General features: G+C 47.0%; 1 protein-coding gene across 1 annotated transcript in view; it reads left to right on the forward strand.

The window, feature by feature from the left end:
• The window catches only part of LOC126041974 (BEN domain-containing protein 5), a 980,738-nt gene extending 970,611 nt beyond the window's left edge, over nucleotides 1-10,127 (forward strand). The window contains exon 13 of the mRNA XM_049808428.1: nucleotides 7,472-10,127. Within this exon, the coding sequence (XP_049664385.1) occupies nucleotides 7,472-7,595 (124 nt within the window). The 3' untranslated portion in view covers nucleotides 7,596-10,127. The remainder of the gene's footprint in view (nucleotides 1-7,471) is intronic.
• The last annotated feature ends 668 nt before the right edge of the window (nucleotides 10,128-10,795 follow it).

The following is a 10,795-nucleotide window of genomic DNA, read 5'->3' on the forward strand; positions in this document are numbered from 1 at the left end:
TGCTTTATATAGATGGCTGCTTCTTGTCATTCTCTAGGGGCTCTGTTTGCTGCCATCCCTAGCTCACTTCTCCCAAACTGAAATCACTGTCTTGTCATCTTTTCCCCCACCGTTTTCAGTGGCTTAGAGGAGAGCAGAGTCTAATAACACAAAAAACGTTCTAGACCAAATCTGATTTCAGTGCAACAGAGATCGGAAATACTCCACAGCTACCAGGGCACAGTAGCATTGCAATGCTGTGCAAGTGAGAGATAGGAAAATTGAGCACCTCTTCTTTATTTTTTCTCATGACTTCTCTCACATGGAAGGAGATGTTGCTGGCCATCTTTGAGCCATTCACTCCTGGGGCTCTGGTGACAGGGCATCGATAATGTGCTAGTATAGGAAAATATAGACCAGTTAGAAAACTGGTTTGAATGAAATATCTGTGTGGGCCAAACAAACTACACTTTCTCCAACACATGGGCAAGGAGGCACCTCACATTTCTGCCATACTGTGAGTCTACAACTGCTACTAAGAGCAAATTCAGTGCCTTCATTTTTGGTTTGGTTGGGTTTTTTTTTGTTATTGCAAAGTCAAACTGACTTGGGTCTTCATGGAGAAGTTCCCCAGGGTAATCCTGAAGACATTTGTGGTTCTGGCCATCTCTCTTTGCGCACAGAGGATACATGCAGGCTCTTCACATCCCCAGGCTGCTCGTAACATCGGCAGCTCACCCTACTATACCCCCGAGGGGGTAAAGCGACTCCCAGAAAGTTCCAAGGCACCAAAATGGTGCCAGTATCATAAACGCTACCGTCAATGCCTCTTGAATTGTGCAGACACAGCAAAGTAAATTGTTTGTTCCCCTTCTTTCAGTGCTGCTCCAGAGAAAGGTCAGCAAAACCGCTCACAACTTGTAGAGAAAGGAGGAAATGAAATGAGGGCAGGAAAAAAAAAAAAAAAAGTCTGCTGCAAAACTTTCCATCACCATCCTGACTCCCCCGGAGGGAGGATTGCAACCTGTCTTAGGGATTTCACCAGGACCTGGTCCATGGGTGCCCTATAGCTGTGTTGCTTTTGTAGGGGCAAGTGGGACCAGACTGTATTTAAAAGTCTTCCTTACGTTACCGGCAGGGCCAGCCAGGGCTGCGCTGGTGCACGATCCTACCAGCTAGCACAGAAATGCCACCTCGCAGCCGCAGCCTGCAGACTGTCTTACCTGGCTCCCTGCACGTTCAAACAGTGCAAAGCTCATATGAGGGTCTAAAAAAAACCCCCTTGCTTTATCCTCCCACGCTGGCCAGTGCTCCTTTAAAAGGAAAATTTAAAACAAACAAATAAACAAACTGCTGAGCAGTCAAACAACTTCAATCTGACTTCGAGGGCTGTAAATTGTATTAGAAATGGGAGCACTATTATGGTTTAAAGGCAAATTATATGTTTTGCCTCAAAAATGAATTTTTGTTTTTTCCCCCTTCTGTGTTGGTAATTGTAATCTGTCAGCTTGCTCCCACACATGTCTGCATGTTTTATGCAACTCTTGATACTTGTAGCTGTCGCTAAAGAAAACCTTTCGGGTTTTAAACGGTGACACGTTTGCGTGGGTTCAATGAAAAGGATCCATTTGCAGTTTGGGGAGATTTGCAGTGCTTGGCCAGCCCCCAGCAGAGGGCTCACCAAAATACCACATTACAACAATTACCTTGTCAAGCACTTGGGAACTAGAGTGCTGGCTGGAAGGATTTTACCCTGGATTTAAGCACGCACATGCAAACAGCCAAATACACCTCTGGCTTGGTCCTGCTTTCAGACAGTCCCTGAACAGAGGGTGTGTAAAAATACTTCAGGACTAGCCCAGGGAGACAGTGTGCCTGACAGGTGGCCCAGCAGGAGAAAATAATCTGCATTGCTGCATGAAGTAGATTGGGTCCATGTTAACAATCCCTTTCAAAACAAAGGTGCTGTCAGCTGATTTAATTTAATTTACTCTACCTTAATTTACTTTTAGAAATGAGCTAAATGAATAAATTGAATTATGGCTACTTTAACTCTGAAGGAGCATATCCACATAGGAGCTTACTGTGGTTTCACTAATCAGCTTTACATTTACACCCTAAATGTATTTGGATTAGCTCTCACAGGCATCCTCTTATAGACATGCCTGGAGATACCCACCTGCTTTCCTTTTCTTTCCTTGGGCTCGTTGCTTTGAGGAAGCCAGGGCTCAGTAAGCAGATTTACAGCATCTGTGTTATTTCATGCCTCACCCCTGTCTGGACTTTCCCTGTATTTCTAAAGAGCAGGACAGAGAGAGCACTTTGCTCTGAAAGCAGAGACAGCTGCTCTGTGTAGGATGGGTCGACATGGGTAATGTCAGATGTACGTAGCACGTTAATCCCAATATCATATTGCTAACTTGAACAAGCTCGAGAGACTATAATTTTCTGCTACATCTCATCAGGTAAATGAAGCTATTATTCTCTTGCTGCTCCTTAGGAAATAGAGGAGAGGAGACAAGACAAAACCTATTCCCATCCTCTCTGCAGCTTCCTGCTCCAGGGTCAGTAGAGATATACAACAATGGCTGGGTCTGAGCCACGTGCGTTGCTTGTAATTGTGGCTACTTCTCCTTCTCTTGTGCGATAATGTGGTTCCAGTTACAAGCCAAATATTCCCGCCTCTGTGAACTGTCTTCTTGGTGAAGCAGATGTGCCTTGCTGCAGAGAGCTAGGGAAGGAGGCCAGGAACTGAGGGATGGATGACAAGTAGCAGGATCCCTTCTGTGGCAGAGGGAGAGACAGCTGCAAACTCTCCTGGGGAGCAGGCTCGAATACGATGCTTTCTCTATAAGCAGCATGGACCAGCCCCCGCATTCCGAAACGTAGGGCCACAGGGTATGGACCTGATGAGATTTCCAGATAGTGCTGGGATTCTCCATCCATCGCATTACTGGGGTTTGTATGGTCCAGAAATCATAATCTGCTGTAATAGGTGGGTGGTCATCTGGCAAGCATGAATTTGTGCTCACTTTCTGGAAATAGGCACTGGTGACTGCTTGAAAAAAAAAAAAAAAAATCAAGCCTGTGGTAATGGCTGAGGATTTCTGACCTTTGCTCTAACATTTCAAATTTGTTTTTATTGCTTCTAATTGGCCTTGCTTTGGAGCATGCACATTATCTAACTGCCAGGGCACTGGCTGTCATTATCTGCTGGGCCATTTGATTTGTGTTTTTTATGTTTGAAACTTGTCAGACATTCCCAGAAAATACTGCGCTCCCCTTGCAGTGTCAAATATGGGCCTGGTTAATTGTGCATCCCTGAGAGAGAAGCATTTGAAGTAATCAGGCATTGATTGTTTAGCTGTGATGGACGCAATGGAAACGCGTCTCCTCTGTATGGAGAGGAAAGTGTAAAAATTAGATCAGCAGCTACATGACAGCAGCCAGATTTCTTGATTTCAGGGTTCAGAGGTTAGCCATTTTCCAGCCTTGATGATTCATTTTTGATCTCACTCACGTGGCTCGGATAACTTTGTTTTCTCCTCCCTTTGCAATTTAAATACAAATTTTCTTCTATTTTGGCCCTCTTTTATACACCAGCTGCAAAGTCACTAATTCAAATCTGTTGCTCCCCACCTCAACTTGCTTCACCGGATGGAAACAGAAGTCAAGAAATATGAGTGTGAAAGAGCTCAAAATGCCACAGTGGCACAAGTCTGCCTATGGCGGTGGCTTTCTAAAGTTCATCTAAAACATTAGCCTGGTTTGTAAGTCTGCTGATCCGTTTTAAGACCTTTAAGGTTTCCTAACAAATAGAAATCCAGATACAGTTGGTTTTGATGTGAACATGTACACTACATTTGGAGTAGATGTATATAGGGCTTGTCTTCCTGCAGACGGGCCGAGAGCGCTACAGGAAGCATGTCCCATTTTGCAGAACGTAAAAAAGAGCATCACTGGAAACACCAAGATGTTAGACCTCAATGTGAATTATGCATCTGCTGTATTTAGATAGAAGCAATTTTGCTGTTGAAATCAGAGGTTGGGGTTTTTTTCCCTTGGGGTTCTGTAACTCAAAATTGTGTTGAGATCAAGCATGTAGTGGGGGGGGGTTTAGCTGTAAAGGTGAATGTATTCAGATTATTCAAGTGGTGATTTTTTGGATGTACAATTAGTTGACTGAGAGATGCAGTATAAATTTGGTATTGTAATTGCTATGCCTCTGAGATTTCAATTTGCAGAACAGTTTGCATGGCTGCAAGATTAACTGTTGTATGCGTGATGAGCACGCAGCCAAGTTGTGATTTGATCATGACTGTCTGTCAATTGGCTGTATGTCCATAAAAATCACTTTGTCACCAGTACCTGATGTGAACAGAGTGGTTGATACTCACGATGCTTCAGTTCAGTGGATGCCTGGATGGCTGCTAAAAACGGCCAGTGTCTAAAAATTCCATCTGTAAGTGCCACTGGTTAGACAGGTTTTCCTTTTTCTGTGTTTCCCAAATCATGAAAAAGGAAGGAGGTTTAAGACCCATTTCCATCCTCTTTGCATGTTTCATATTATATTGTTTCCCTCACTTGCAGAGAGGAGAATGGGAATGACGTTCATTCTCTAATGGACTGGACGAGTGGGTGCAGAGAAATCAGGGTCTGTACAGAAGAGCCAGCCCCAGCGCGGCCAGGAGCTGAGCCCTGCCTGCCCAGCGCTGGCTCTGCCCCTGGGAGTGGGCAGGCAGGCTGTCAGCAGCGACACGGGCAGTGCTGATGCAGCCCCAGGGGATGGATTGACTGGCTGGCTTTCCTATGGTTTTTGCCTGATTCTCCGTTTGGTCCACAGCTGCTGCTGTGTTTGGGTCTCCACCCGTTGTCTGGGAACATGTCAATGTAATTATACGCAGAACCAGAGAAACCGCTTGTTCTCACTTCAGCGTGCCTTTCAGGTCTCCCTCCCAGGGTCCTAATTTATTTATTTTTGTCTCAGTGTTTATCTCTTCAAAATACCACTGTGCCTTAGGTTGGTGAATGAACTGTGGAGATGCAGTAGATGCTGAATCGATGGCAGCTGAGACAGCAGTGAGGAGGGGAGGGCTGGTGGAGGTAAAGCCTTCCAAGCCCTCTGCCCCACCGGCCCCTACATTATTTCAGTTCTTTTAAAATGTATTTTAACCTCCTTCTCCTAATAAAAGCAAAAGCACTGACAAACACACACCTGCGTGGTGGGGAAGGCAGGTTTCTCTGCAGGTTTAGAGGGGCCCAGTTCCTCAGGGGTGAGTCAGGGTGGAAGGATCAAGAAACCTGGGTTTCCATCTCAGCTCTTTTCCTTTCAGTTCTCCCCAATTCTGCTGCATGGCCTTTGGTAGGTCACTTCACTTTTGGTAACATGGCTATGTGAACAGATAGGTCCTCCCCTTCCTAGCATTTGTGTCTCAGTATGAAATGGTACAGCACCAACACCGGTTTCGCTTGGGTCTCCAACTGCCATAGCGAATACAGACAACTGGTATTAGGGGGAGCAGACTGAGTGCTCAAAGAGTAGATCAGGCATAAGTAGATGCCCCTCTTCATTTGTGTCCTGCCATAGCAGTGGGGGGTGAATGAACCAAATTGGCAGGGCATAGCGGGTGCTGGGGGGGCAGGAGCTGTCTGAGTGGGCACCCCGAACGCTCATTGGAGCCCCTCGGCTGGTGTGAGAAAGGCTGACAGCACGCTTTGATTTCATTCCTCGGGATAGGAACGGAGAGTCAGGTTTGGCTGCTTTTAGGAAGGAGAAGCCATCAAAAGGTGTATCTGCTTTTACAGCCGCAGCACAGCCAGCTTGGTGAGGGGAGGTAATTCACGCTCTGCCAAGATAAGTAGGAGATGCAGCACCACGGGACTGGAGCTTGGTACACGCAGGGGATGACGACGGCTGTTCGAGCTGGTGCTGCTTCTGCTTAGGGTGAGCGCGGAGGGACCCCACGCTCTGCCAGCAGTCTGCGGGCAGGGTTGTAGGGCTGCCTTGGCTGCCAGCGGGCAGCCAAGAGCTGGTTCCTCTGGCTCCTGGTCGCAGCGTTTGGCTCAGAGGCACCTCTGCAGTTCCAGTGTGACCCACCAGTGCTGGTAAGGGGTTGTGAGGGAAGCTCCTCGCTATGGGATGGCCCAGTGCTTCCGAGTCTCTGTGAGCAAGGGATGGTGCTGCAGCACCCACACCCCTCGTCAATCAACCTCTCACAAAAGTGAGGTCTCTGGGTACAAGGGTGTGAGTTGTGCCACTTTTTGCCCAGGCCTGGCTTTGCCCAGCAGCTAGACAGACCAGGGCTGAGGCTGTCCGGTTGCTTGTGCCCATCTTGCTGTGAAACACAAATGTGTCAGGACCTGGAGGGAGAAGAGGCAGTGAGAGCACTGGGCTGTAAGATGGAGGATTTTAATTAAGGCCTCTAAGCAAAGAGGCTATATAAGTAAATAGAAATGTTACAGAATCAACTGATAATAAAGGACAGAGATTTACTTTTCCTTGAAGTAGCCAACATTCATCATGCACACCGTAAACACACACCCAGCAGCACTTTGTCTGGAAACAAGTAGTGAGACTTATCAGGAACCAAAGCATTACAAAGTAGGTCTGTTCCCCCAGACAAGCTGCGGGAAGCCGAGGAGCTGTTTCTGTGGTGCTGCATTGTGAGGAGCTTGGTTTTTAGCCCATGAACTCCTGGGGCATCACTGCAAAAGTACTTCGTATGTAGCGTAACTCTGCTCCTTTGGAGGTCAGTAGTTAAACTCCCACCACTCTGCTAGGACTGTAGCCCGAAAGGTGCGCTGGAAATGCCACATTCCAAACTATGCTGACAACCAAAGTTTGGCATGACTGTTAGATACTTGGCGTTAACGGGTACGGTTAAATAGCAGTATCACATCGGGCTCTTTGACGGCACTGGACTGGAGGCTGGAAGCACTGGCATCATGTGTCAGGCGATGGGTGTTCCCCGGCCACACAGCGGGAGTCTGCCACTAAAGAGTTTGGCCCCAGCTGCGAACACCCCTGGCAGTGGGGGCAATCCAGTGGTGAGCAGATGTGTGAACCCAGCTGTCCTGGGAACAGTATATGCCCCAGAAGGAAATATTCACAGCGATACGAGGGCTGTTAATGAGAAGAAATGAAGCAAAACATTTCAGGCGTGTGGGAGCCGCAGTGGGGAGAAAACAGTCGTAAGTGCAGTACCCAAAGGGAAGCAGTGGGGCCCTTCTCTTGGAGAGCTCAGAGCTAACGCAAAGCCCTTGAAGTCTCCTGGAAGGACTAACCCTGCTCTGGCCAGAGGAGGATGGGACCAGCTGGTCTTTAACCACCTCTAATTTGTCTCGAGCTGCCAAAGCCTTCCTTACAGATGCACTTCACGGTGAGGCTTTACACATGGCTTCTCCTCGCAGCACACCCCACACATGGCTTACCTGCTGCTGAAACACCCCAGCGTTTTACAATACCTGTCCTCTCTTTCTCTTCCTTTGGCAGGAAGGAGAAACTGCCGCTTTTTAAATGCACTACCCAGCGGGGCCAAGGGAACAGCCATGCTGGCAGCAAGCCAGAGAAGAGGAGCCAGGCGCGTCTGAAGGACCAGTCTCTCTCCACGCGATGAGAGGAAAAGAGAGGAGGGCAGGTCTGCGGGGCAAGGCGGAGGAGCACGTCGGGGTCTGGAACTGATGATGTTTCTCTTTTTTTCCTAGACAAGTATTTCTAAGATAACAAATAGTCCAAAGGGGGAAAGAGGGAGAGGGAAATTAGCTAGAAATTTTACTATTGATTCTTTTTTATTTATAGATGGTAAATCAATTTCAGAGCTCTTTTTTTTTTTCTTTTTTCTTCCCCCTTCATCTCTGGGAAAAAAAGAGTGACCCGATAGATTTACAGAAATCATTTGTGGTGGCTGAAAAGCTATTTGTTAAAATGAGAAAGCCTCCCCTTCCTCCACCAGCCTTGCTCTCTCTCTTTAAAGGGGTAATCCATATGATGAGCTAACGAGGGAGTCCTGGCTCCCCTGCTGCACCATGTGATGTCTCCCCTTTTAGTGTCAGGCTCAGAAGCTCTTATGCCAATTGCATGTGCTAGCCCTGTTAGCTTGCATTAAGAGAGCCTGATAAATAGCTTCTGGGAGTCAGGCAGGCGCTCCTCAGTGTGCCGTTTATCATCTGCTGCATGGTTAGGTTTTTTGCTCTTCTATCCTATCATTTGAGAAAAGGGGTCATATAAGAAATGCTGCTGTCAGGCTGCAGGCATGAAACTCACTGCAAGACCTGTCTTAACAGGTAGGAGCCATGGTCCTCCAGCAAAAACTGGCTGGGGTCTAGAAAGATTGGACTTCCCAACAGATGTACGACTGAGGCAGTGTGAGCTAGGGGTAGTGCTGAAAGGGATGAACAAACAATGTTGTGCTACTACTGTAAGAAATCCCAAGCAAAACCTTACCACCTTCCCATTACATGGACAGCATGTGATACCTCAGCTCAAAGCCACATCACTAGGCAGTCTTGTCTCCTGTGTTGTGTGACTTATTGAAATATCTGCCAGTGATGTGGATTTGAAGCGCGAGGCCTGTGGTTCTCAAACTGGAGAGTAAAAGAGGGTGACCCTGAGGGGAGTCCGAGTGTCTCCCAGGGGATGGGAAGGGAACGTGCACTTAGAAGTGCCTCTTTCCAACCCATCGGAAGCCTGGGGAAGCAGCCTTTCTTCACTGTCTTCTGCTAGGAGTTGGGCTGCAATGGTTGCTTGGAGGAGAGAAGGTGCCAAGACCCAGTAGATAGAGAGGGAAAGGATGAACCGGACTGAGGGTGAGGAAAGACGTGTGAAACAAGACTGAATGAGCTCCTCTTGGTGTGGGGTGGCCTTGTAGAAGTAGTAGCCCCAGATGCTCTGTAAGACCTGGGTTGGTTGCTCCTCTCCTCTTTCCCAGGACTTGAGAACCATGATCTAGGAACAGAGTCAGACTCAGCTGGGTCCTTGCGCTGGTGTGTGTGTGAGAAGAATGCATCCTGGGGGTAAATGAAAAGGTATGAGAAAAACAGAATTATAGGCTAAAATAGACCTTCCAACTAACTTAAATTTACTGTCCCTTGTGTAAGTACTCCCTGATTCTTCAGCAATGGAGACCTGGCTGCTGCAAGGCCTGCGTGTGACCAACACTGAACCAAGGTGTGATCCCAGGAAGAACTGGAAGCAGGTTGGGTTGCATTCATGCAGCCAGGAAGCTAGTAGGCCTGCTCATCTGTTTTTGGATACAGGTCCCATATCTATATCTCAATGGACAGAAAGGAGTACTGTGTAAGGTCCTTGAGCTCCTTTCCATACAAGTAAACACAAAGCATGTAGGGTCAAGGCCGAGGTCTGTGTTCTGTGTCTCAGGACCTCACACGCACTTCTGGAGCCCCATCACAACAGACCTCCTGGGAGCCACTGGCACATGATTTCCATCCAGTTAGCATTACTGCAGCCAGAAAAAGTGAGTAGGTACAAGTCAGGACAAAAATTTGGCTTTGCATGCCTCTGAAAAAGGACAAGCTACTCCAGATGTGACAAAACTTGAGCTGATTGTGTCTGTGCGCTAGCCACCTGTTAGCTGGGCTTTCATTAGTTAGTTTCTCCCTGATAAGGGGAACTTGGTTGAAAACAAGAAAGAGATATCTCACTGGAGGAACAATTATTTAAAACACCAAGCAAACCTGATATTTCAAGGTGAGGGAGTTAAACGGTGCACGTTTTGGGGGAGAATAAAATGCCTTCCTATGATGAATTCCAAGGCATCCAAAAGGCACAGTGCTGGCTCTCTGTCTCCAGAAGCAGAGTAATGAATAGCAGTGACAGTGTGATAATTAAAATGACCTCTTGGAGATATGGATTAGAAGGTACGCAGAGGGGGGATAAGTTCTCCTTTGAATTAATCTAGTGCTAATTTATGACTATCATTGGATTTTATAGGGTTTTAGTGGAAGACTTTCAAAGTTGGTTTACTGGGGTGATATTGTTCCTTCTGCATATTCATCGGAAAAACACTTGCAGAATTCCTCATTATTTCTTTTTGAATTATTCTATATATACATATATATATATAATGAGAGAGTTTCAGGTATTTGCTTAGCCGCTAAAGAGTCTACTCTAGAAATAGGAATAAAGTGATAAAAGCAGCTGTGGAATGAGTGTGTTGTTTTATTTTCATTCCTTCCTCCTCACAGGCCCCCAGACTCACTTCAGTACCGAGACGTGGACAAGCAGGTTCTGGGAAGCCCTTGTGCTGCCCTGCTATTGATTATTAGAGGCTCCTGCTATCGGACTTGTAAAAGTCAGTCTTTTAAGTTTAGATTTAATAACGGGATCTTCCTGGAAATCGCTGTCTCTGCTTCTTGTCACCTGCCACCCATATCTGCCCCACAGCCTGCAATTTCCAGGTCTTAGTATAGACCCAAAGTAGACTGCTCATCTCTGCCAGAGATGCTTCCTTTCTGCTGAGATATCCCAAGCTTTTAGGTGGATAGAAAGGACAGATTGGAGACAGTTACCCATATGGGAAATGATGACATCCCATTTGTCAAGTCCCATGCTGGTAACCTTCTTCCCATCCTCTCCACCTGCCTAGCGATACCATAGCATCCAAACATAAGGTTATCTGCCAAGAGCATCTGCCTTGCTCCTCAGTTGGGCAGCACGCCTGTTCTGGAGCCCACCCTCCCCATTCTTCTTCCAGCTCGTCATGTTCAGACTCTTTGCTCTTGCCTCCCATTTCACTCCTGTCTCAGTTTGTTCCTGGCACCTTCTGATCCAGCCATAGTTGCCCCTACCCATTTTCTC

This window comes from Accipiter gentilis, chromosome 8 (genome assembly GCF_929443795.1).
Source record: "Accipiter gentilis chromosome 8, bAccGen1.1, whole genome shotgun sequence".
Lineage (NCBI taxonomy): Eukaryota > Metazoa > Chordata > Aves > Accipitriformes > Accipitridae > Astur > Astur gentilis.